The sequence below is a fragment of the Prionailurus bengalensis genome, chromosome C2 (genome assembly GCF_016509475.1).
Source record: "Prionailurus bengalensis isolate Pbe53 chromosome C2, Fcat_Pben_1.1_paternal_pri, whole genome shotgun sequence".
In the NCBI taxonomy this organism is placed as follows: domain Eukaryota; kingdom Metazoa; phylum Chordata; class Mammalia; order Carnivora; family Felidae; genus Prionailurus; species Prionailurus bengalensis.
The window spans coordinates 149,438,755-149,466,201 of record NC_057350.1 but is presented as its reverse complement, the minus strand read 5'-3'; the positions used below and the strand labels follow the sequence as shown (position 1 = coordinate 149,466,201).

Below are 27,447 nucleotides of genomic sequence, written 5' to 3'. Positions count from 1 at the left end.
ACATCACTGGACCTCAAAGAAAACAAAAGATCACCTCACACCTGTCAGAATGGCTCTTGTCAAAAAGACAAGAGATAACAAATGCTGGGAGGATGTGGAGAAGAGGGAACCCTTCTGCACTGGTGATGGGATTGTAAATTGGTGCAACCACTGTGGAGAACAGAATGGAGGCTCCTCAAAAAGCCAAAAAAATGGAACTATCAGACAATCCAGGCATCTCACTTGTGTGTATATATCTGAAGGAAATGAAATCAGTGTCTTGAAGAGATATCTCCACTTCTATGTTCATTGCAGCATTATTCAGAATAATCAAGATAAGGAAACAACCTAAGTGTCCACTGACAGATGAACGGATAAAGAAAAAAATATATATGTATAATATATATTATGTTTATATATTTTATATATTATATATTACATATATATATATACACACACACACACCACACACACATACACACACACAACATAATATTATTCAGCCATAAAAAAAGAATGAAATCCTGCCATTTGTGACAACATGGGTGGACCATGAGCATTATGCTAAGTGAAATAGACCAGACAGAGAAAGACAAATACTATATGGTATTTGTATGTGGAACCTAAAAATAAAATGTCAAACTCATAGAAATAGAGTGGAATGATGGTTGCCAAGGCTGGGAGAGGGAGGAAATGGGGAGATGTTGGTCAAAGAATATAGAGACTTTCAGTTATAAGGTGACTGAGTTCTGAGGACCTAATGTACAGCAGGTGACTGTAGTTAAGAATACCATATTGTACACTTCAGATTTGCAGAGAGTAGATCTTAAGCATTCTCAACACACGCACACAAAGGTAACTATGTGAGGTGACAGGTGTGCTAAATAACTTGGCTGTGGTGATCATTTCATAATGTATATGTATATCAAAGTATACACTTTAAATATATACCGTTTTATTTGTTAATTATACTTCAATAAAGCTGGAAAAAATGTAGAGGAAAAGAAAATTCTTATGGCAACTAGGTGGGGTAAAACATCCATCTATTCAGTGGAGCAGGACCCACAAGCCATTCAGAGAAACTGTGACAAAATATTTTATTTCTAGTCAAGATTTCCTTCAGGTATGAATGCTATAGAAAAACAATTTTGAACATGAAGGAACTCAGAGAATTTTGTTCACATGTGCACTGCTTAAGAAAATTGTGGAGTTTTGGCTTCAGCTAACCAAGAAATAATGAAAAACTAGGGCAAAGGGGAAGGGAGAATGCAAAGAATGTATTTCACTGAAGAGCTAAGACCTGAACACATATGAGTATTGGACTAGTGGGATAGAAGGTACAAGTTTTATATTCTAACAATTTAAAAATAATACAAATATACAAATTTGGAAGGGGGAATCCAAAAAAAGGTGGCAGAAAGAAAAAACATGCTGTTCATTAATAACAGCTGAGAACCAAGGGATATCATTTAAAGCTGCCAGATGTAGTAGAAATGTAAGCATATTTAATTGTACAAAGACAAACATTAAAATAGATAATGCAAGTGATTAATATTGAATAACAACAGAGTGGTAGGGGACAGAGGAGAGGGCAGGTACTAATTTTATGGTTGTTCATACTAGGGATTCAGAGCTACTGTTCAAAGAGGTAGACGATTAAGGGCAAACGATCATCAAGGTGTATACCACAAAACAAAAGTAAAGGTAACTGAAAACCTACTGAAGGAATTCCAAATTAGAAGTACGAAAATATGCCATAAAAATTTATGACAAAACAAAGACTAAACATGTACAGCATATCAAGGAACATAAATGGACCAAACCTACCTAGTGAAAGAACACAGAGCTATTTTGGTGGAAGTGTGTGTGTATATGTGTACATGTGTGTATATATGTCTATGTATATATGTGTACATATGTGGGGGTGGGGAGATACAGAGCACACAAAGTCCTCTCCTCAAACTTTAGCCTATGGTAGACCATGAAGAGGAGAGAGATTCCAGATGGACTCCAGGTTTTGATAGCCCACATTTATGAGGAAGATCTTCTCTAGGCTTTGTCTCCCTGCCCTGTGTCCCTTGACTGGAGTGGGGAGAAATCATAAACCTGCTTTCATCTGATTTCCCCACTGCGATTAAGCCTACTGGTCCCCACCCTGTCGTGCCTCAAGCAGGGTGTTCAGCCTTGGGGCTGCATGGTCCTGGGACATAGACCTACCTGCTGGCTCACAGCAGTATAGGTACCTTGGAGTCTGGAGAAGAGGGGTGGGGCCTGAGAACTTCCCTTTCTGACAAGTTCCCAGAGATACTGATGCTACTGGTCCAGGAACAATGTGTTTAAAAAATCACTGTCCCAGGGGTGCCTGGGTGACTCAGTCGGTTAAGCATCCAACTCTAGATTTCAGTTCAGGTCATGATCTCACATCTCATGAGTTTGAGCCCCGCATCAGGCTTCATGCTGACAGTGCAGAGCCTGCTTCGGATTCTCTCTCCCTCTCTCTCTCTTCTTCCCCTGCCCCCACCATGAAAATAAGTAGATAAACTGAAAAAAAAATCGCTGCCCAGAGTGTGTCCCTGCCCGCACATGTGGAGCAGGTGCTACCACGTCGGTGTGCAAAGAAAGGCCAGGGCATCCAACTTCCTTTTGAGTAGGTGGTGCAGGCAGAAGTGCCTAGGCAAGGACTTAGTCACATGGTTACACCTGGCTGCAGGAGAGGCTGGGCAATGGCGCCTGTAGTGGGGCAGTCTGCGCCCTAAAAAGGGAAAAGGGAAAAGCTTCCTTGTGGGAGACGATTAGAGGTTTACGGAGTGGGCCCTAGGATTCACATGGAGATGAAGAGAGAGGGTCCAAGCACTCAGTGGTGAGGGACAGATGTGAAAAAAAGATGCTTCCGGTGCTTGGTTCTTAGTGTCATAGCGGCCCTTTATTCAAGGGGGAGGAGCCCAAGGCGGCCTGCAGCCATCAGCAAAGGCCGCCCGGGAAGGCAAGGCAAGAGCTCAGCTTTGAAGCAGGACTGCACTTGGCTGTGGTTGCCCATTCCTGCCTCGAAGACAGCTAGGTGTACTCCGCCATCTTTGCCCTCTTTGTGCCCCCAAGATGTTCATTCACTGTCACTGTTGTTTTGTGGGTTGGGCCGGATGTTTTCCCAGGTCTCAGACTCTCTTTTTCTATCCTGTCCCCCAGGCGTCTTGGCTCTGGAGAAAGCTGCGTGGCAAAAGGCGGCTGGTGATGGCATTCTGCCTCCTGATGACTCTGTCTGCAGTGGCTGTCACTCGCTTCCCCCCACAGCATCCTGCTACTGGCCCAGACCCTGGTCCCATGGAGCCCCAGGAGGTAACGGGTGCCCTTGGCCCCCACAGCCGGCAGGCTCTGAGCTCCAGCTGGAGGCAGCGGGCAAGAGACCTAGGGCTCTGGAGAGGCTGGGCCTTGCCTAGCCCCATGTGTGCTGGGGAGCAAGGCCACAGAGGGCCAGTGGACAGAAGCAGGAAGGCCCTGGGAGGGGACAGCAGGCGTCCAGGGAGGGTCAGGAGGGACATTACTTTGGCATCTCTAGGAGATTTGAGACTCAGTACCCAGCGTCTTGTGCTCCTGGGGGAGGATGAAGTTAGGAGTCCAGGAGCCAAAGACTTGGGTCCCCCCTGGCATGATGGTCTCATCAGAGAGGCACAGAATGAAATTGGCACCCTGGTTGGCCCCCTCACAGGACATGGCATGACGGCTTTACAGGCTTGGAAAGCTACCGCTGGACCGACCCTCTGGTCCCACCCAGCAGAAGGCAGGAATCTTCCAGGATTGACTGGTGGGCGACAAACAGGGCATCCCACACCATCTGCAGGGGCTCGTCGGTGGCCTGGCTCTGTTGGGGAGCTGCAAGGATCTGTCTGGTGTGAGGCTGAGACCCCTGGTCTGTTGCCCGGCTTGAGGACCAGTGGGCAGGCTCCCCCGTGGCTCACAGAGCATGATGTGCAAATGCTCCGGCTGTTGGCCCAGGGGGAGGTGGTGGGCAAAGCCAGGGTGCCTGGCCATGGGCAGGTGCTGCAGGTTGGCTTCTCCAATGCGGGTGCCTCTCGGGACATGTCTTCTGGGCTCAGCCATCTCTGCTCCCAGGGGCTCTGCGGCCTGATCAAGAGGCCTGGGGACCTGCTGGAGGTCCTGGCCTTCCACGTGGACCGTGTGCTGGGGCTGCACCGGAGCCTACCTGCTGTGGCCCGGAACTTCCGGAACTCCCTGCTGCCCTACCGATACACAGATGGCAGAACAAGGCCCGTCATCTGGTGGGCGCCCGATGTGCAGCACCTGGGTGACCCAGACGATGACCAGAACTCTCTGTCCTTGGGCTGGCTCCAGTACCAGGCCTTGTTGGCACGTGGCTGCAGCTGGCCAAGCCAGGCCCCCTGCCTGGGCCTCCACCACGCCGAGTGGGCACGCCTGGCACTCTTCGACTTCCTGCTGCAGGTAGGTGGGGCTGGGCATGGTGAGGCTGGAGAGCAGCAGAAGCAGGGGATTGGGGATGAATTGAGACACTGGAGTTGCCCACTTGAGGATGGTTGGTGACTCCCCCTCCAATCTTTGTGTTTTGACCACCATGCACCTGTTTTCGTTATTTTTCTGCTTTTGCATTTATTCATCCAGTGGTATGCTGGAACCAGCTCATGTGGGCTTACAAGAGCTGACTGCTAAAATTTTCAGGAATTTTGTGACCTGGTTGAGAAACACAGGCATTATTAAACATTAAATTCCATCAACTAACAATATGATAAGTTATTGTTGAAAAAAAGGTAATAAATGCTCAGAACCCATTAATTCCTAATGATTTCACTGTATTTTACTACAACCTATGCTTTTTAGGTTATTTGCATTTATATAGTAAATATTGTATGATGGTGAGCTACTGCCCATCTCCTGTCGACTCCACATTCGGTCATGTTGGTAGCTTGAAATTGGCCAGGGTGGGAGTATTTATACCATGGGAGTCAGCAAATCCTACAAATATGGACTCCCCACTACTTTCAAGAGCTGGTTGTTAAACATTTATCTGCACATCACTGTTGATAACGTTATATCCTTGAATCAACTAGGATTGAAGGTGGTTGCCTAGTTTAAAAAAGAAAGGAAGTAATGGGGAGAGGGAGAGACATAGAAGGATAAAGGGATGATACTTGGGCACTGAAAAATGAGAAAGAACTCCAGCCACAAGGTCAACTGAGGTCCTTCCTCTGCCAGAAGTTAACCCTGGAGTTTCTGGGGATCCTAGGGAAGGATTGGGCAGTCAGGACACAGGAGTTAGCTGGGGGACTGCAGGCATTGGCTATTTACTAACTGTAAACAGCATGGCTATTCTGGGGCCTGTGCACTGGATGTCAGCTGAGACATACGTGTGGAAATGTGTCCAGAAGGATATAAAGGCAAAAAGGAAAGACAAAAAGCTCAAAATGGGTGAATATGTGTACTAGATGCAGACTGAGCCAGCCCCCGTTTCTGTAGCGATGCCTATTGAAGAAAGACACCAACATGAGCCCTAGATTCACCTACTGGGGTGAGTGGATGAGCCACAGGACAGGATTCAGGCAGCCAGGGGATGTCATGCTGTATTTGGTCCACACAGGGTTGGTCCACAACATGTTTTCAGAAAATTCTTAGACAACATGTAATACTTTGGAGATTTCCCATAAAAATCCAGCTTCCTTTGAAACATTGGATGGTTTAGTAACATTGGGCCTCCCTTTCCATATGGCAGTAATCAGCCTGAGCTGAGTAGTCATGCCATGCTCTCCTTTTGGCCATAGGCCCTACCTCCTTATTTTCTGACATCCACCTCCTGCCCCTTCCCCAGAACCATGAATGCTACCTGTCAGTCAGTGGATATTTGTTTCCAGTCAGTGAGCTAACTGGTCTCCTGAGGTACTTCAGGCTCCTCCAGTCTGTGTCTCTAAGCTTTGTGGAAAGAGGAATGTGGAGCTCAGTGATCAGTATGGGCTGATAGATAGACCTGGGCTTGAACCCCTCACTCCCAGACCCCTTCCTGCTGTATGACACTGTGCAGATTAATTTGCCTCTTAGACATTCACTTTTCTTACATCTAAAATGGGACTGGAGGTCCTGACCTCACTCCCTTGGACCTGATCATTATAATGTGTGGTAGCTTCTAATTGCCAGCACCTGCATCTGTGGGCTTGCTCTGGGTGACATGTGACAGGCTGGGTACTGGGGAACTAACGCTGTCCAGATAGTGTGGTCAACCATCCAGGTTGGGAAGGAGGGATTTCTCAGACATAGGACTTATAGCCTGGGGCAAACAGGGAAGACTGGTCATGCTACTTCTAGGAGCAGCCTCCGGGGACTGATGGGAGCCAGTGTATAAAGAAAGCCCTGGCTCCCTGGCTGGGATGGCTCTTCAGTGTGTTATAAGTGTCTCCGAGTTCCCTGCAGTGGTCATTGTTCACCCTCTCTGTCTTACTTCTCTGCTCCCTGCTTATGTTTCTGGATTAGCTCACACACACAAAAAAAATGGCTGTCACTTGAATCCTTGTCTTGAGGTCTGTCTCTGGGAGAGCCTGGCCCATGTCAGACAATAACACTGACCTTGTGTGGTTTCTGCATGCAAGATGGTTCATGTAATACAGTGCCCGGAGGGTGGCACATGCACAATTATAAGCAGGCACTGTCCCCAACACTTTATAGGAATTAACTCATCCAATCCTCATAGCAGCCTTACAAGTGATATACATTTATTCCTATTTAAAGTTGAGAAATTAAGGTCCGAGAGATTAAATTACTTGCCCGAGGTCATGGCTGCTGAAGTTGACACAAAGCCTAATGGTTGCCTAATGGTTGCCTAATGGTCTGCCTCCAGAGCTCACCTTCTTAATCACAGAGTCACTATTCAGCTGGCCATGAATGAGGCAGGAAGAGGGGACCCTTGCAGGGATGCCTTGGAGCCGTGAGACTGGAGGCGCCTCCTCGCAGAGCCCCAGCCGAAGTGCACGCAGCAGTCTTCTGCTCCACACAGAGCTCCTCTGTCCATCTCCTGGAGTTGCGGTGTGGGACCCTTCCTCAGCTGCCAGGTCCTGTTGTAGGGACGGAAGTCTTGGCAGCCAAGGCACACGCTGGTTGGGTGTGTGGTCTGACGCTACCTGGCTGGCCTTGTGCCACCTCTTCCTTGGTTTGCTGAACACCAGTCAAGTCAAACACCCCTGTCTGGCTGACGCTGCCTTCCTAGAAGCCACTGACAAGTCAGAGGGAGGCGAGGTTTCAGGATGTGGGTTTCCCAGCACGGGAACCTGAGGTGCCTCCTGACTGGGGACTGAGCACAAACTCCATGTACAGTCCACTCTGTGGTATGTTTGCTTGTTTGTTTTGTTTTATCTAATATAAACCCTTGCTTTTTTGTGTCTGTGTATCACAACATACCATCTACCCAGACACAAAATACACAAGCACTGCACACATACACATTCTTTATACTCCCCACAAATCATACCCTGTGCGTTGCAAATCCCATCTAAAACCTTGCATTAGTTAGTGATTGCTGAAATAATGCTAACAAACTTCTCTAAAATCAATGGCTTAAAACACCAGCTCTTGAATTCTTTCTCCAGGGTCTGTGGGTCAGTTGGGCTCAACTGAGCTTAGCTGTAAGCTGTGGGGGGTGGGTTCACGTCTGCCCTTGGTGTCTCATTCTGGAGCGCCGGCTGAAGGGGCACCAGTTCCCCGGGGCAAACCCTTCTCCTGGGAAATGGAAGAAACCCTAGAGTTCAACCAAATTGCAAAAGCACATTTAAGGCCTCCACTAACTTCACTTCCTCTAGTATTCCGTTGGTCAAAGCAAGTCAATGTCAGGGAAGGGAAGTACAATCTGCCCAGACTGGAAGGGAAAGAGGAGCAAATATTTGTTGGGCAAAAATGAAATCAGTTACACATACCCCAAACGCATACATTGTACACTTATAAATGAACCTTATGTCCCTACATATTCTATAGCCACCCACACATGCATACCATTCACATGAACCATACACCCACATATACTCCATATGACGCCCAAACACTGCTGTGGGCAAGTGGGGCTCAATCCTGTGGAGAACTTTGAGTGAGTGTGTAGAACGTGCACCAGAGTTGTGTCACTCAAGGGCCAAAGCTGGGCTATTTACCCCCTAGCTCCCAACTGTCAGAGGTTGAGACTGCTCCTAAGGGCATTGACCTCCTAGGGGCACTAGCAGCCTGGCTCATGTGCTGGCCAGACAAACAGGATCCTTCAGCCAGAAAGGGGCTAAGGCAGAGAGCCACGGCACTTTCTGTAGAAAGCCATCGATATGTACAGGAATAGTGAGTGCCAGGGGGTAGGGGTGGGATACTAACAGCATCTGCTACTCCTAATGAATAAATCAAGAACATGTTTTGGAGGCCAGTATGACCAGGAGGATCCTCTCAGTTTATAATCTGGTCTCTCTAGGAAAGATACAGTACTAATAGTGAGTAGGTACCCTCCACTGCACCCCAGGCTTGTCATAGGAAGAAGTAGGACTAAGAGAGAGCCCACCACTTCTGAATAGATCAGTGAGAAGCTGCTTCTACTCAGGTGGACAAAGTGGGTGGGAGAGTGTGTATGTGTGTTTGGTGGGTGGGGCTCACAAAACTCTGCTTAATGTCAGGGGCCACCTGCAGCCAGAGTTGCATTCAGTCTGGTAAAAGGTAGAAAGTCCTTCTCCTCCTGGGACAGTGATGATGGAACAGCCAAGCATGGTCAGGAAAAGCTAATGACCATCACATTCACTGTAAGTCAAATTCAACCTGAGAGGAGTTGTGCCTGGGACCTAAAAGAGCCTTCTACTCAGTGGCCAGAGTCAGGGTAGGAAGTGTTGGGTTGTTGGGCACATTTCTTTTTTTCTTTTTTAAAGGGCCTCTGTCTCACACTGTGCTTCCTCTGAGAAGGCGTGTGATTGGCTAGATGGTGGGCGAGTTGTGGAAAACTCAGACAGACTGAGAGTTGGTAATGTTGGCTCATAAAAGTCTTTCTGCAACTTCTGCTTATGAAGGGTCTTCACGTCCCAAGAGTTGATATCCGAGAAAGCCTCGCCTGCCACCCATCCTGGCCCAGGCCATCATCTTTTCTTACATGGACTAACACAACAGCTCCCTGATTTGTCTCCCTCCCTTCACTTATGTCCCCTCCAATCCAGTCTCCTTACAGAAGACTTCCCCCAGGCAGACCCTGAGTCTAGGATTCCAGTGCGGTAGTTTATCTGGGAGACGATCTCAAGAAACACCCATAGGGAGATGGGAAGTGACATGGGAGGACAGACAATCAATAAAGGGCATGATATAAAGTAGGTCACCACTGTGAGTGACTAGGGAGGGCTTAGTTCCACAGAAAATTTCTGAGAAATGGTATGAAATACATGTTCAGAATTAGCCCACCAAGAGGTGAGGGACTCAAGGCATTTATAGCCAAATATCCCATCAATCTTTGGTTGAAGGCTGCTTCTGGAGATACGGATTCCCTAGAATCTGGAAAAAGCCCCCAGACAAGGCTATACAGCAGCTGGAATTTGGAAGGTGAACTCTGAAGTTCATAAAGAACCATTCAGACACAGAAAGCATGCTTCTTTTACAATCATAAATCAGATTGTGTCACACTTCCCCATTAAAATAAGGTAAGGCCTCTCAATGCCCTCAGTATCGGGTTCTTCAAGGGCCTATGTTCTTGAAGGACCCTAGGATCTGTCCCCAGCTGCATCTCTTGGCACTGACCCTTGGTCAGTTTCTAAACACACCCAGCTCCTTCTGGTGCAGAGCTTCTTGCTTGGACTTGCTTCTGACTCTTGCTCCCCAGGTTTCAACTCTCCTGACCACCCCTTATTATTATTATTCTCTTTCTCTTTCATGGCATCCTGTCGATTCCCTTTCTGATTCCCAGCACAGTTTGTAAATATTTTATTTATTTGTTCATGTATTTACCATATGTCTGTGTTTTGTTCACCACCACATCAGCATCTAGCACAGAGCCAAGGTCTTGGTTTGATCCTAGATAAGCACTATGAACGAATGAATGAATGAATTAGTGATGAGTGAACTCCCAAGATCTCTGTATGATTTCCAGTCTGGGTGTTGCTGTGTTTTTCTTCCTCAAGTACCACTTCTTCCTCTAGACGGAAAGGAAGCCCAAAGCTTTCTACATTTCTTATAGTGTCCAGAATAGAACCACAGAGGTAGAAAACAACATTTGCCATGATCTTGCCTTCTGGCTGTTAATGAACTTGCACTCCCAGAACAGATGACAATGTGTAACATTGCCTGATGCCCTCGACCACTGTTCCAGCACTTGGCATGTGTTCATGCATAACAACCCTTAGAGGCAGAAAATATTATTAGCTTCATTCTACAGATGGGGAAACTGAGGTTTAGAAGAGCTAAGGAGCTTGCCCACAGTCACAACCTGTTTCATCCAGGGCTGTACCGAACTGGCTCTAAAAAATATTTATTGAGTCTCTTCAATATTTATTGGTCCATTTCCTTCCCAAGGAACCTGTTTTCATTTATTTGTGATCCTGTGTACATTCTTTATTTTGAGTCCAAATCTATGTCTTCAATTCATGTGTACCCTCTGGCTTAGTTTCCTGGGACATGAGGTATTCTGTCAGTTAGAGAGGATCCCAGAACTGTGATCACTGCCGACCATTCAGGCTTCCAACCAGAGATGTGACATATCATAGTACCTACCATTTATGAAATGCCTACACCTGTGTGGCAATGTCTACTGCAAACCACACCCATGAGTTCATTTAAATCCTACAAAAGGCCCAACAGATGGGAGCTATGTTCCTCCCCATTTCACAGATGGCACAGCCAACTATGGAGGACTGAAACACCTGCCTGGATGAAGGTGTGTAAAGGGTGACATTGAGGATCCTTACATATATTTAAAAGCAGGACCTCCATCAGGGTGAGGTATGAGGGGCAGAATTCTACATTGGTCCCCAAGGCTCCCCACTCCACTGGCATTAACCCCTGCCCTTGAGTATGGGTGAGACCTGTGAATATGATGGAAGAGCACTCCAACGACCAGGTTGCCAATCATTTATCCTTGAGTTGATCAAAAGGAACATTATCCTGGGTGGATCTGACCTACTCAGGGGAGTCTTTCAAAGGAGATGAAGCATCTAGAGAATTTCCAAAAGTACACAGCCATGTTATGAACTGTCTGGTGGAAGGGGAGGCCTCTAGGAGGACCCTGAGATCCCTGGGACCTAGTGCTACGACCAGAAAGAATGGTTTCTGCCAACAACCTGAAGGACTTAGGAGATGGCCTTGAGCTACAATGTGACATGGCCCTTGGCCAACACCTGGAGTTCAGCCTGGTAAGAACCTGAGCAGAGAACCCGGCAAAAATGTGATGGACTCCTGACCCACAGAAACTGTGACATAATAATGGGTTCTTCGAAGCCACTAAGCCCCTGGGAATTTGTAATGCAGCAATGAAAAATGAATTTATGAGCCCAAGGCACATACATTTTGGGTGTAGGGCCGGTGCTGTGTGACCTGGACAGCGAGCGCCTCCCTCCGTTTCTTCAGCCTCACCCTAGTCCTGTCTCTGTCCAGATTTTTTTAACTTGTTTTTTCTTTAATTGTCTGTTCATATTCTTTGCCCCATTTTCTTTTGGATTGTTGGTCTTTTTCTTAATGATTTCAAGAGCTTTTTCTTGAGGAAGGCAATTAGCCTTTTGTTTTTGTTATATTGTAACATTTCTCTCAGGTTCAGTTGTCATAAGCTTTATTTAGAGTCTGCTGTGCAGAAATTTAAAAAAATGTATGTTGTTAAAATTATCGAGCTTTTCTTTTGTGATTTCTAGGTCAGTATATGCTTTAAAAGGCCATCCTCACTTCAGGGTTATTTTTAACTTCAGTCTTCCATGTGTTTTCATCTCTCTTTGATCCATCTGGAAGTTATTTTGGAGTAAGAGATAAGATGCAAAACAACGATTTTTTTTTCAGATAGCAACCAAAATGTCTCAGCACATTTGTCGAATAATCAACCTTCCCCCCCCCCAATCTGAAATGTTGCCTTTACCATATAGCCAATTTCCATATGTATGTAGGTCTATTTCTGGACTCTGTTCTGTTCTACTAAAGGTTCTGTCCATTTATATGCCAAAATCACAGTTCTAATTGCTGGGCTCTATATTTTGTGTGGATAACCAGTAGGGATTGCTCTTCCTCATTTCTCTTTCTTAGAATTCTCCTGATATCCTTGCAGGGTATCTACTGTCATATGAAATTTAGAGTCCGCTTGTTACTCCTCCTTCCCAAGTCCTTTTGGGATTTTATTGGGATCAAATTATATTTGTGTGGACTAATGTAGAGGGAAATTATATCTATATTAAAATATAGAGTCATTCTAGCCAAGAATTGGATACTGTTGGTTCGCAACCCACTTTGGACCTTCCCGGGAGTAATCTGAAACTAGCCCCTCTATGTGGAAGGCACTGAGAGACCAAAGAAAGAGGCAGGCCACTCCCGGTTGGTAGGTGGCAGGTTTAATAAACAAAGAGACTTTACAGACAAGGCTTGTCTTGGGCAACAACAAGACAGTGGATCCCGGTGTCCACCTGCTGAATCTTAGAAGTTCATAAAGAGGCCTTACCTGGGTTCCGTCATGTATACTGTGCAGGTGTTCTCATCACCATGTCACCATCTCAAGGCAATGTCCCTGGAGCAGCCTCTGGGAGCAGGAGAGGCAAGTGGAACCCACATTCCAAAGACAGGGGAGGGGACGAGGAGCCTGTGCGTGCCCAGGTCCAGCTCTTGAGTCAACAGGCAGACATTCAATGACGTTCACCAGCAGATATGTCTCTCCATTTATTCATGTTCCTCAGAAGCATCTGCATGTTTCCTTTACTTTCATGTGGGGTTATTCCTGGGCATTTCATCTTCTTGTGGCCATTTGAAAATAGGATCTTTTTTTCCATCATACGTTCTGGCCGGGAGCCCCAGGTCTGCATGAAGGCTATTATTTCTGTGTATCAGTTTGGTTAGTGGCCACACGCTAACTTTGTATTGCTTCTAATTGTTGCTCAGTTTATCCTCTGGCTTTTCCAAGTATACCCCCATTTCATCTGTAATGAACGCACTTTGTCTTCTCATTGCCTCTTACCTCATTACATTTGCTGGTGCTTCCAGGGCAATGGTGAATATTCATGGAATGATGGACATGAGTTGTTGCTACAGATCTGGGACCCTTTCTAGGGTTTCACCATTAAACATAATCTTAGTTTTCCACTAAAGATATGATGAGGAACTATTCATTATTCTTGCTTTATTAAGAATTTCTAGGGGTGCCTGGGTGGCTCAGTTGGTTGAGCGTCCGACATCGGCTCAGGTCATGATCTCTCAGTTCATGGGTTTGAGCCCCATGTCAGGCTCTGTGCTGACAGCTGGGAGCCTGGAGCCTGCTTCGGTTTCTCTCTCCCTCTCTCTGCCCCTTCCCTGCTCATGCTCTGTCTCTGTCTCTCAAAGATAATTAACGTTAAAAAAATTAAAAAAAAAAAAGAATTTCTAGGGGCACCTGGGTGGCTCAGTCAGTTGAGCGTCCGACTTCGGCTCAGGTCGTGATGTCGCAGTTCGTGGGTTCCAGCCCTGCGTCGGGCTCTGTGCTGACAGCTCGGAGCCTGGAGACTGCTTCGAATTCTGTGTCTCCCTCTCTTTCTGCCCCTCCCCTGATCATGCTCTGTCTCTCTCTCTCAAAAGTAAATAAACATTTTAAAAAATGAATTTTTATTGTCAGGAAAGGATGCAAAATTTTATGAAATGCCTCTGAAGTATCCGTGAAAGAGATCACTATTTCCCTTCTGACGTATTATGTGAGGGCTTCTGTGTAAGGTGTTCTGACAGTGACTCCTCCTAGCTTTCTCAGTTGGAAACGTTATTTGCTGTAAGTGGATTTATCTTTTGATGGCTGTGGTTTTTTGCATTGATGTCTTTTTAGATAAGATCTAGTTCTCCTCAGTGCATCTCCTCAAAGCCCATCAGCCAGTCTATTAACCTGCATCTTAAGCTGGTGCCGCAACTTCTGGCCTCGGGCTTGGGGCAGATGTGGCGTCCAGATGTTCCTCCCCAGAGCCTCCAGGAAGATTGCTCTTTGTCAGGACACGTGGAGAGCACTGCAAGGTGAGTCCTTAGAGAAAAGTGGGAGCAGTGCCCATTAACCCACTCCTCTCCCACTCCGACCTCCCCAAAGAAACCTCAAGAATTCTCTAACCAGCCAGCCGGGCAGGGTGGGACCAGACCACTGGCCTCCGCGGAGAGAGATGCTGCCATCCTGTGGCAGTCGGAGCCCCAGGCAGCGAGCCTGCCCAGACAAGAGCCACCCTTTCCACCCGGAAGGACCCAGGCCTGTGACTACTCCCAGCTTGGGAGAAGGTCCATGAACAGGGGGCGTGGGCCATCAGGACAGCAGGTGGCTCTTCTGGAATCCATTAGACCCAGATCAGGCACTGGCTGAGGAAACTGTCTTGGCTCAGGAGCTTGATAGGTCATTACAGGACTCTGGCCACCCTTCATACCCTATGCTGGCTCCCCCCCAGACCTGCCCTCTCCCACAGCTGGACCTGGTGTCCCTCCTTGGCAGACTGCATGTCTTGTCCCACCCGGATGTCCTGTTCAGGGGCCACAGAGCCAGGCCTCCCCCTGAAAACCTCTGGTGTTGGCATCTTGGGCGGGGAGGCAGGGTGTGATAGGCAGGCTTTAAGTCATCACAGTCCCATGCTGTCAGTCAGCCAGGCACTTCATTCACTCATTCTTTCACTCAAAAAAACCTCAACTAAATCTCTGGTTGTGCTAAGCAAGTGCTGGGTGCTGGGGATCGGACTGAATCATGTCTTCATCTTTGCCATCAAGGGACTTGGGATCTCTGGTGCCACACAGTCCCACTCACTGGTCAGAGCCAGACTGCTCGGGTTTGAGCCTAAGCACCACCACGTCCTTGCTAGGGGGTCTTAGGCATGTTACCCAGCCTCTGTGACTCAGTTTCCACATCTTTGAAATGGGGATGATAATGGTGTCTACCTCTTGGCTAGTGGGAGGGACTAAATGAGTTGTGACATGTCAAGCTCTGAGTGGCGCCTGCCACAAAGTAAGGGCTTTACAACTGCTCAAGTAAAAGTGAACAAAAGCTTCGATCCACGTCATGATTGTGTGACACCGCTAGGCTGGTCAGAAAAACCCAACTGCAAAGGTTCGTCCTCGTTTCTTGGGAACTCCTCATTATTTCAAAAGAGGGAAAAAGAATCAAATCCTGAGGGAATGTGGGAAATAGAACTTAATCTTGGCCTTGTGTGGCTGCTAGCCTGCTGCTGTTTAAACTGAATTTCTCTTCAGTGGAAAAAAAGAACCAGACGGTGTGGCAAAATAATCAAACTGGCGACTGGGCCTGGCCAGGCCCTTGCTGTTAAACATTCTAATGAGTATAGAGTTTGAGAAGCCAGGAATATTGTATGGGCCAATATTCCTTCGTGGCTTCCTCTGGAAACATACACTGCCACACATCAAAATCTGCACAGAATGGCCTGGAGATGGGGTCGGAGAGGGTTTGCCAGGAGGAAGGGGGTTTGGTTGGCTGTGCCTCAGGCATATTATGAAATCCAGAGCACCTACTATGTTTCGGTCTTGCCAGCACTGCCCTGGCATTTACTCTCCCAGCCAAAGAGAAGCAAGCAGGTGGGTGTCTGTCTCACAGACATGTCCATACTCTGGAAACTAGGCCTGCCCATAAGACGAGAGTGGCTACCCTATTGTTAGCACTTTATTTCAAACTCTGGGTCTCTGGCCTGTGCCACTGGGTGAGGCTGGGGCTTCCTGGTGTGTGTGTGGGTAGGGGAACCCCTGAGATTCCTGGGGGTCTTTGGGCCTGCCGCTCCCAGGGCAGACACAACAGAAGGTTCTTCCACAACAACCACCCCCTGCTTTACATGTATCGTTACCCTACGTGAGCCTCAGGGCAGTCCCATGGGAGTATCCCCGCCCCATTTTGTTGATGAGAAAACTCAGGGGTTTCGAGGTTAAATAACTACCTCAGGTCAAATAGGTAGGGCATAGTGGAGGAGAGGGCATCATACAAGCTTCAAGTGGGTTTAAAACCAATTGGAAGGCTGAGAGGTCTCTGGTGGCTAGCTGTAGGGCTCCTTCCTCAGCCCTGTCCCGATCAACACTTTCACTCGCAGCTGGAGTGAGGACACTGCAGCTAAAGATTTCCACACAGAGCCCTGTCGTGATTCACCTCCCACCCAGTCCTGGGCTTGGGGATCAGTGCGTCACCATCTTCCATTGACCACTACTGGTCCAGGAGTGAGCGTGTTACCTGATTGGGTCCAGTCAGGCTGAAGGAAAGGTTGCTGGAGGAGAGGTTCATTTCCCCTCTGTCTCTCTGTCTCTGTTGCTCTCATTCGTCCTCTCCCCCACCCTCTCGTTCTCTCTGGACACGTACAAGGAAACACATACCCACAGTGGCCACCTGCAGGCTTCCAAAGACTATGCTGGGCTGTTAATATTGGCGGTGGTGAGTGGAGAGCAGAAAGAAACCCGAGTCCTAGGGGCGCCTGGGTGGCGCAGTCGGTTAAGCGTCCGACTTCAGCCAGGTCACGATCTCGCGGCCCGTGAGTTCGAGCCCCGCGTCGGGCTCTGGGCTGATGGCTCAGAGCCTGGAGCCTGTTTCCGATTCTGTGTCTCCCTCTCTCTGACCCTCCCCTGTTCATGCTCTGTCTCTCTCTGTCCCAAAAATAAATGTTGAAAAAAAAAATTAAAAAAAAAAAGAAAGAAACCCGAGTCCTTACTATGTCAATAAGGAGCTGCTAAGTCTCCAGCCTGCCCTATCTTGGGACTTGCTGCCACAGATGATCCCAACTTTCCTTACGGTTGAAGGCGTTTTGAATCAGGTGTTTCTGTTACTTGTGGCTGCTGTTATCCAAAGCCCAGGCAGCCAAAGCAGTGATGGTCCATGTCAGGGGTCTTGTTAATGCGCTCACTTCATGAACAGGGTGGGGTTGTTTCCACCCTGGCCAAGCTGGACCAGGGCTTTGTGCGTTGGTCTCTAGGCTAAACTTGTCTTTTTCAGTAGTGCCTGTGGGTGTCTTTGGCCCGCTGGCCCTGGAAATCCTACCTAACCTGGCCTCACAGAATTGACCTCAACCTGTTGGGGGCGATGGTCTAGGTCTGACATGCAACTTCTCCATCTTGAACTATTGCAAAACAGACAATGTTTTGGGACAGAGGTTGGGACCGTTTAACACTCCCGTTTCTGGACATCTGGTTTTGTGAGGTTTACTGAACCATAGTTATTTTCTTGTTTGTGTCGAAAGCGATCAATTTTGTATTTCTTCAGAATATATGTGAGTTTTCCTACAAAGGGATATGGAAATAATCAAAGGTCCGCACACAGGACCTTTTACTGGCCAGCACTGGGCTGGGCTGGGTGGCCTGGGAGGTGGCTTCGACGAGTACTACATCCTGGAGGTGACATTGTCCCGCTTACCCCCATTTATGGGGAGGGGCGGCTGCCATGGGCAGAGGGACGCAGGATGGCGGTGCTGGCTCTGGTTGGCTGAGCAGCGAACCACAGAAGAGAGACACGGGCCATCCAAACACCACCATGCCTGCTGCTGCCTCAGTTGTTGTCGTCATGGAGGATGGTGGGCTCTGTGTCTCCTCGTTCTTCCTCTTCCTCCTTCATAGTTTTGAAAGCTGTTCTCTAGCAAGGGTAAGACCAAATTAATTAATCTCATGAAAAGTAATGATGGAGACCTCATTTGACCTCTATAACTGGCTCACTCTTCCTGATCTTCAGGGAGGCAGGGCAGGATAACACAGAGGGCTGGGCTTCAAGCCAGGCAGAACCTGGTTCAAGTCCCATCTATATTACTTTTACATTTATGGCCTTGCTGTGTCTGGGGTCAGCGTCCCCCTGGGTAAAGTGGGATAACGGTGTCTCCCTTGCAAAGCTGCAGTGAGGAGTGAATGAGCTAGAGGTGGGTGGCAGTGACAGTGGCAGTGGTCGTCTGAGTGTTTTGGCTTTTTTTTAATAGGTTACTTTATTATTTTTTTATGTTTGTCTGTTTAGAGACAGAGAGCTGGGGAGGGACAGAGAGAGAGAGAATCCCAAGCAGGCTCCACGCCATCAGTACAAGGCGCAACACGGACTCCCACAGACTGTGAGATCATGACCTGAGCCAAAACCAAGAGTCAGATGCCCAACCGACTGAACCATCCAGACTCCCCAGTGATGTTTCGTTTGGACACCAGTTCTCCACCGCCCACTGGGTGTCCCACAATTCCATTCTGACACTATCTGCCTGGAGTGTCATATCCCACAAGTTAAAGGGTTCAGTCCTACAAGACTGTTCCACTTCAGACGCCAGTCAGAAGTCCTGGGCTACCCACACTTCTGACCAACTGGCTATAAATCAAGGGTTCTCATGACTCCCTCCTCAGGTTTGATCATTTGCTAGAATGGCTCACAGAGCTTGGAAAAACACTTTACTTACATTTACTGGTTTATTTTAAAGGATACAAATGAACAGCCAGATGAAGAGGTATGTGGGGTGAGGCCCAGAAGGGTCCCAAGCACAAGAGCTTATGTCCCGATGGAGCTGGGGTGTGCCACCCTCCTGACACGAATGTGCTCACCGACCAGGAAGTGCTCCAAATCTCATTGTTCAAGTGTTTATCACCCGATCTCCAGCTCTCCTATCCTTCCTGGAGGTTAGAGGTGGGACTAAAGGTCCTATCCTCTGTTCACTTGTCTTCTGGTGACCAACCCCCATTCTGAAGCTATCTGGGGCTCCCCTGAGTCATGTCATTAGCATAAACTCAGGTGTGCTCAAAGGGGCTCATTATAAATCACTCAGGAAACTCCAAAGGTTTTAGGAGCTCTGTGCTAGGATCAGGGCACAGAGACCAAATACATCTCTTATTACACCACACCATCATCATCTCTGAGGGAGAGACACCATCGTTGCTTTATCAGACTAAAACCACTGCTGCCTTTGCTATAAGTCTGTGGCTGTTCTGCATCATCACCACTGCAGGGAGGGAGGTGCCCTGATCCTGCCAGAGCTGAACGGTGTGCTAGAGAGGAATCACAGAAGGCTCCCAGGGATTGAGGGAGGGAGCAGGCCCTCTCTTTCTGTGGGGCCCCTCACCAGCGTGGTGCCATCTGGCTTTCTGCTTCCCTCGCCCTGACTTTCACTCACCTCCACGCTGAGTCTATCCCTTCTGTTGCCTTGGTCTGGACAGTTGCCCCAAGCAGAGTATGTTACCTGGAGCTGATTTCTAGATTTCCAGGCTGGCACCTTTCCTCTCCAGTGGTGTTGCCAGGCTTTCTAAATTAGTGTAGCCATTCTGCAGAAGGGGGCCTGAGTCTCCATGCCGCACACAAGGCTCTTTCAGGAACCGGATTACCTTTGCATCCTGAGAGTTAGCACCCGTGTGAGTCACCATCCTGATTGGTAGAGCCCAGGGGTCCCTGGGCCCTCCCTCTCCTGCGACCCTGACACCACCTGGGGATTTACAAGGACTCAAACCCAAGGTCCCACAACCCAGGAGGATCTGGTAACCTTCCTAGGATTTAGACAAATCCCAGGCAGCTGATCGTGTTTCACATACCTCGCACGGAGGGCACATCTCACACCCTCAGCCTCCTGCTGCTCCCTGCTTCACTTCTCTCTTCCCCTCCTCTCTCTCCTCCCCCTTCCGCAGCAACAAATGGATTTTTCCTCTTGTCCCAAGCACAGCAAGTCCTATGGAGACCTCACCTTCTGTTGTTAGCACTCATCAAGGTATTGTATCCAACCAAATTTCCTTCCCAGCAGGAAAAGGGGTGCATCTCCTCCAGCTCGCCCACCGTGTGACGCCCCCTGCTGCCCCCAAACTCACCCTGTTTGGAATCCACTTCCTGGCACATCCCAACCTTTTCCACACCACCTCCTGCTTCCACCTATCCCTTTCCTGTCTTTCTCCCTACAGCAAGACCCGCCCTCCCATCCCGAGGACTCTGCCACTTCTATTTTGATGCCTTCTCCCTTCTGGACGCCCTCGCATTGGATGCACACAGTAGATAACATCCTCACGTAGGTCGGGGCTGGGCTGTATCCGTGTTTCTGTTTAATTCCTGACTTGCAGGCGGTAACTCCTTCGTTCTGAAGAAAGCTACTGGAAGCAGGTGCGTGGGATGTATTATTGTGCGAATTCTGTGACACTCTAAAATGTCATGTGTGTCTCCATGTGTGTCTGGAGGGGCTGGGAGGCAGAACTCCTCAGAACTGTCCCCACACCATGCCTGAGGATTCCCCCTCGAGGCCTCCAGTGTACAAGGAGCCTGTAAAAGGGGAATGCCTTCCTCCTTCTCTGACCTTGACTCAGGCCTAACAAGGGCTGCAGCTTTTACCTCCAAAGAAAGGAGGAATCCCTGCTGTCGCATTTGCCGCGTAAGGAAAAAGTGGAGTTGTGTGTGAATTTCCCCTGGTTGACAGATGGTCAGCACTGGGAGGCCCAGTGGCCTTAGGCCAGCGTTTGGGGCAGCGACACAGATTCGGCAGTGGGGGTCAGTGGAAATCCGGGCGGGGCTGAGGCGTGAGCAGACAGGCCCACGGCCAGCAGGACGAGCTGGCTGGAGGAGCAGACCAGAAGCTCCCTCCCTAGCTGGAGGCCAGCCACGAGCTGACCAGCACCGACAGCCACTGTCCCCAGCGTGAGGGCCCAGGGGTCAGGCGGCCCGAGTGCCGGGCCCGGTGGAGGCAGGCATCGAGCCACACCCCCTCAGAGGCTGGATATCCTCATAGGTCCATGACCGCCTGGACCGCTACTGCTGCGGCTTTGAGCCCGAGCCGTCAGACCCCTGCGTGGAAGAGGGGCTCCGGGAGAAATGCCAGAACCCGGGCGAGCTGCGACTGGTCCACATCCTGGTACGTCCCCTTGTCACCCAGACTTGGGTTTTCATGTCTCCTCCTTCAGTTCATGAGTTTCAGAGATCATGTGACACGGGGGGTTCCCAATCCTATTCTTTTTAGCAGAAGCCTTTGTTTGAATTATGTTTCCAAGAGGCCATAGTATGGAAAACTGACCCAAGTGGGGCTTTGCAAATGTGGTTGAGGTGGGGATGGTGCGGGGGCTGGGTTTTCATCAACTCCACTGTCCCCTTGAGAGTCCACAGGGAACCCCTAGGGCTCCCAGAAGCAGGTGTGAGGACTGTGTTGTCTAGTCAGCCACCCACATTGTGCCAGCAGCTGTGGAAACTGTGGCCTGGACCAGGGAAGGGCGTTTCCACGGCCGCATGGCTGGTCAGCGGCAGTGACAGGGCTCCCTCCTAGGGCCCAACAGCTCACAGGCCGGTGCTCGCCAGAGGAACACTGCGCTGCCTCCTGTTAAAAGTAGAGCCCAGGGTGGGAAGCGATGTGCAGAGGCCATCAGAGACAGGACCGCCATGGCAGAGCAGTCTCTTCTGTCCAAGGACCGAGGGGCCGCCCTCTGGAAGGGCTCCTCCGCCTTCTCCCCACCCAGTGAGCTGAATATCCACGAGGCCTTACTTTGGCCAGTTGCTTTTGGAGAGAGTAGCTGTCAGCACGGTGCCCTGGGTGGCTTCAGGCAGGCCACACCAGCCAGGAGGCCAGGGCTGCCTCGTGAAGCTGCTGGGTGGTAGGAATTCTCCATCTCCTGCCCTCAGAGCTCTCTCTCCTGTTCCCTGGTAAAAGGCAGTTATCCCTGGATGAGGTAAGACTTTTATATCCATCAGTTACCCCTGGGGGTAGCCATTTCACAGATCCCTTAGGACAGCAGTTTTTGGAGGGAAGAGTCATTGGGCTTTAAGAAATAGATGATCCCTGATGTGTGGAGAGGGGTGAGGAGGGAGAAGAGACAGAGAAGAGGAAAAGCTAGGATCCTGGAGGCAAAAGTTCATATGTTAAGCCTAGGTTAATGGAGAGGATTATGGGAAAACACCATGGAATCCTGGAGAATATATAGGAATGTGGTGTGTGCACAGGGGTGGGAGTAGGGAGTGGAAGATATGCCACGCCATGTTTTTGAAGTGTTAAAGAATTCCCTTTGGCCGGTTTTAGTTTTGAAAGCGTTTAGGAGTCGCTCAACTCTTCTGCTGTGGGGCTAGAGTATGCTGCCTGGGAATGGAAGGCGTTGTGTGTTCTTGGTGATGCTCAGGGGAATGTGCAGGTGCTCAGGACGCGTGAGCATGTGTAAGCATGCATGTATGCGATGTGCCCTGAAGCCACAACCCCACTGGGTAGGCCATCTCTGCACCTGCCGGTTCTCACCCACACGCCTCACCCCTTCAGCCACCAGAACAGGAATCAACCCCTCTGCCTTGTGGTTTCACAGGGGGCTCTGGGGCTTGGCACTCCTGGTCCGGGTTGGAACTAACCAGCTGTTTCTCAGCTGTGTGACTGTGCAAATTACTTAACTTCTTTGTGCCCCTGACTCTGTAAGATGGAGCTAAGGCTAGCGGTCCCCTTCTAAGGTTGCTGGGAGGGTTCACTGAGATGGCAAGATTACTGCTCAGCGTGTGGGGGCCATGAGGTAGCAGGGTGGACTGTGGGACTGTCAGCTCAGGGTCCCCCCCTTCTGAGCCCCTCAACCCCGACAGAGCCCAAGGGTGCCAGCTAGGCCACAACCTTACCCACCTCTGTCTCTGCCCATCTTCTTCCCTGAGGTCCGGAGCAGTGATCCATCCCATCTGGTCTACATCGATAACGCCGGCAACCTTCAACACCCCGAGGACAAGCTGAACTTTCGGCTGCTGGAGGGCATAGATGGGTGAGGGTCAGCGGGGTGGGACAGGGGTTCGGAGACTGAGGCTTGATGCCCCTGCTGTAGACTGTGGGGCCTTAAATCACGGCTCCTGTGAAGTCTGCAGTCTTTTAGACAAAGGCTATTGGATCTGAGCCTCAGGAGGGGGTGGGGAGCCCTGGGAAAGCCGAGGGGACACAGCCAGCAGGCCCTTCAACTTCTGGGTGGAGTACCCCCACCCCTAATAGCTAGAGGGCCTCCTGGCCCAGCAGAACACTGGCAGCCTGCTAGGCAGGCTTCCCTTCCCTTGCCCCAGAGGAGGAGCTAGCCTGGGCAGCCTACCTTTCCTGCCCACTCATGACAGGTAGCTCAGCCTTCTTAGAACTCTTTCTGGCATTTGCCAAGCACAGCAGGAGGCATTTCTCCTGGGGTAGCAGAGGTGACTCCCCCAGCTTCTCTGTGGGGTGGGATCCATCCCAAAGCTCTATCCCCTGCCTGCTGTCACAGCAGGTAGACGGGAGGGTTCCCTGATAACGAGACAGCAGGTGGGCCCTGGGACTTTGCAGGATGACTTTGCCAGGGTTTGCCAGCTGTGCGATTTCTGGCCATCTGGCTTCACCTGTCATGGAAATTTTCTGAGATCGCTTTTGCTTTTCCTTTCTGTTATGGGGCTCGGGGGACCTGACCTCCAGGTTTCCTGAGTCTGTTGTGAAGGTTCTTGCATCAGGGTGTCTACAGAATATGCTGCTCAAGTCACTGCAGATGGACCCAGTGTTCTGGCAAAGCCAAGGCGGGAGACTGGGACTGACGCAGGTTCTCCAGACCCTGGAGCGGCGAGGACAGGTGCTGCTGGAACACATCCGGAAGCACAACCTGACACTCTTCCAGGATGAGGATTCGTGAGCTTGTGCATTGCCCAGGCAGAGCTCCTGCCTCACTGGCGGGGTGCATCACAACACCACTCGAGTGGATGAGCATCCACGCTGGTGGCCACATTCTCTTGGCCGCCCCCCCCCCCAACTTGAAGACAAATGGGAAAAGCCAGAATGTCACAGAATGTGTCATCTGCTTGGGATGGTGAAGGTGGTTGTGGGTGTTGGGTGTTCAGTCTTACCACAGTCCTTTCTGTCTTTTCAGCTCTGGCTGTTTACTCCCTTGCACCAATAAATATTTTCAAGAACATTCTATGAACCGCTCCAGATACTGTAAAATTGTGCATCCCACACGCATATATAGAGTGGACGTGTGAGTGCCTGTGTGTGTGTGTGTGTGTGTGTGTGTGTACACACGTGTGTGTGAAGTTTCTGGCTGAAAACACCAAGCCAGAATCTTCAGAATCTTGTCAGTAAGCAAGGCCCCAAGCTTCCAACAAGCACTTTTGTGTCCTGATGTGAACAGGTCTGCTCAGCACAGATCAGTGGATACATAAGCAGACACTGTGTGGCCCCTCCCAGCTCACTCAGTGCATGTCAACCACCCCTGGCACTGGAGGACAGGGCCCAGCTCTCTGAGCTTAGCCCACTCAGCAAGACACCATCCCTAGCCCTCCCCTCAGCACTGGCCTCTTCCTCCTTCCGGAACGGTAGGGGGCGGGGGAAGCCTCCAAGCCCAGCTCTGCCCAAGTCCACAGAACTCCAGGGTTGGGCCCCATGCCCCTGGGCCATCCTCAGCTGAGAATGGCTCCAGCTCGGGGGCACAGGCCTCTCCCTGTTCCTCAACACATACCCCTTCAGTCCCTAGCTTCCACCTCAGAAAGTCTTGTTAAATATATGCACCCTTAACACCCTTAATTTTTTTTTTTTATTTTGATTTTCAGAGGCCTGGATTTGAATGCAGGAGCTCTGGGTTCAGATCTGGCCTTGGCCACTTAATGGTTAGCAACTGACAAGTGTTTATTGAGCACCTGCTAGAGTAACTAGTAACGTTTACTGAATGATGACTACGTACCAGTCGCCGTGACAGTGGTTTATGTGGATCAAGGCACACCTAACCTCGCGACGACTCGACGGGTAGGTGTGATTATTAGCTCCATTTACCGATTAGGTGTGATTATTATTATCTCCGTTGTACAGATGAGGCACAGAGGGGTTCGGTAACTTGTCCAAGGGCACCCAGCTCATAGATGGAAGGGTCAGAATTCAAACTCAGGCCGGAGTTGTGCTAGCATGTATTGAGCCCAGGACCACCACTAAAGGGCGCTCCCACCACCCTGCCCAGTGGCTCCGACTGCTTCTCTTCCTCGAATCCCTTTGGATTCGGAGCGGATGATGAGGCAGGGCCGATTCTGTGGAATGTGGAGGAGCAAAGTCCGACCCCAGCCAAGCACAGTCGCGTGCATCTGGCTCCCTGCCCATTGCTCTTTGCTCGTTAAAGTCTTCTCCGTCTACAAACTGTGTCTTTTCTGCAAACTTGAAACTTCATCCACTTTCTGTCCTTCTCAGCCTCAGCGCGTGCTGCTGGCCCTAAGCCTCCCCCAGCCATTGCTTCTAGAATGAGAAGGATGTGCCAAGCAAAGCAAACAGCTGGGGATGGAGAATTAGGACCTTCCCATCAACCTTAAGAGGCTTCGAGGACAGCCGAAGGGTCTGGTGAGGCCACCACAATCGCCGGCCACCATGCTGCCTGACTGGCCTCACCCCAGGCCCGACTGTTTCTTTGTACTTCATCCTAAAGGGTCTGTTTCAAGGAAAACGATGGAGAGGCTGGTGACAATAACAGGTTCACGGCTCTCTAGATGCAATGCCAACCATCCCCCAGCTCTGAAAATCAAAAGCCTTTTCATACGTTCGGTGCCAGAACTCCTGTCCCAGTCAGCGTGGATATTCGTACATTGTGTTGCCTTGCAGAAATACCAGTGTGTTGTTATTGGGTGTAACCTCAGACCCTGCGGAGAATATTGCATAATACACAGTACAGGCAACATATTAACGTTTCTATATCTGAAAAATTCAGGATTCTGAATGACATCTGACCTCCAGGGTTTGGTTATGGGATTCCAGACCTGTAGTAACTAATTTGTTACCCACAAGGCATGGTGCTAAGGGGCTTTATACAGAGGATTTCATGAATGCCTTACACTCCCAGCTGTATGATCCTCGCTCTACAGATCAAGAGCCTCAGCTGGGGAGGGAGTACATTGCCCGTGGCCAGACAGATGGAGGTGGCAGAGTCTGCCCATGAACCTGGGGAGCGCTACCTGGCATGAAGTGAATACGGATGGTGGTCTGCACTGTGCAAAGGAGCTGTACCGTGTTCCTCGTCGCAAAACCTCGAAATAACTCCATAAGGTAGGCATTATTGCTCCCATTTGACAGAACAGAAGACTGAGGCTCAGAGACATTGAGTCACTTGCCCAAGGTCACAGAGCAGGTAACTAGTAGGCTGGGATTTGAACCCAGCCTCATTTAACTCCAGAACCCCTGCCCCCACCACTATAGCATCCCTCCTTCCTTCCTACTGTCATTCATTCACTCATTCAAGAAATCTTAGTGAGATTTCCCACACAGAATATAGAATTTGGAAGGAATCAGTGTGTGTGCTGCATTGTGGTGGCCGCATGTATGCCATTTGGCCATCAGAGCGGGTGTCCTGGCTTTCTGTCGGTAAGCAAGGTCCCTGTCACTGGGGATACAGGAAGTGTGAGGGCAGTGCTGTGGGCAAGAGGGGGTCAGAGCTGAGTCGGCGGGGGTGCAGCACAAGGAGATGTGGGAGGCGAGATCTCTGTGAACGCCGCGAGCCGGGCTTCCCGTGGATCAGGGCTTTCAGAGGAGTGGGCGGTCCCCACTGAACCCCAGAGGCTCACCCACCAGCTCAGACAAGACACTTCCCGCAGTCCCCACTCCTGGGCCACCTGAGGGTCAGGAGCTTCCTCTCCAGGCTTCCTCTCCTCTTCTGCTCCAGGCTTCCTCTCCAATCTGCCTTTCCAGGGACCCTGGCATTTCGTCCCCTGGAACCTGCCCCTACCCTGCCCCAAGGCCTCTCCAGTGGGGAGGATGGATTACTTATCATCACCCTGAAAGAGTTCTTCCCCTCCTGCCCCTCACCACCTCCTCTTTGCTTCACGGGCCCTCCTGTCCTCCCTGGCCCACCTCCGGGCCCACCTGTGGCTCTGGTTAGCACTGCTCAGGGGATGCTTATTTGGGGAGTGGGGCCTGCTAGGGCATGTGGGTATAGGGGCCAAAGGTAGAGTAACCCGTGCAACATCTGGTATTGTCCAACTGATGAGAGAAGTCACTTCATGGAGGGAGGCACAGGAGACAAGATAAGTGAAGTCCCTTCACGCTGATGGATGCAAGAATATGGATTTAAAACAATTTTTTTAATGTTTATTTTTGAGAGAGAGAGAGAGACAGAGTGTGAGCAGAGAAGGGGCAGAGAGAGGGGGGGAGACACAGAATCTGAAGCAGGCTCCAGGCTCTGAGCTGTCAGCCCAGAGCCTGACGCGGGGCTCGAACTCACAAACTGTGAGATCGTGACCTGAGCCGAAGTTGGAGGCTCAACCAACTGAGCCCCCCAGGCACCCCAAGAATATGGATTTTTTTAAATTTTATTTAAAAATTTTTTTTAATTTATATCCAAATTAATTAGCATATACTGCAACAATGATTTCAGGAGTAGATTCCTTAAAGCCCCTTACCCATTTATCCCATCCCCCCTCCCACAACCCCTCCCATAACCTTCAGTTTG

At 49.8% G+C, this 27,447-nt stretch overlaps 1 protein-coding gene across 2 annotated transcripts in view; it reads left to right on the top strand.

The window, feature by feature from the left end:
- The window catches only part of GASK1A (golgi associated kinase 1A), a 61,153-nt gene extending 34,010 nt beyond the window's left edge, over positions 1-27,143 (top strand). The window contains exons 2-7 of one of the 2 annotated variants that reach the window (XR_006299541.1): positions 3,163-4,434; positions 20,805-20,927; positions 22,685-22,788; positions 23,454-23,604; positions 24,578-24,770; positions 25,868-27,143. Coding sequence is in view for 1 of the 2 variants with exons in the window: in XM_043595619.1 (XP_043451554.1) it covers positions 3,163-4,434; positions 20,805-20,927; positions 22,685-22,788; positions 23,454-23,664 (1,710 nt within the window). In the remaining variant the exon portion in view is untranslated. Of the gene's footprint in view, positions 1-3,162; positions 4,435-20,804; positions 20,928-22,684; positions 22,789-23,453; positions 23,949-24,577; positions 24,771-25,867 lie in introns of those variants that run through there. The other variant, XM_043595619.1, reaches the window with a different exon arrangement.
- Positions 27,144-27,447: the final 304 nt, after the last annotated feature.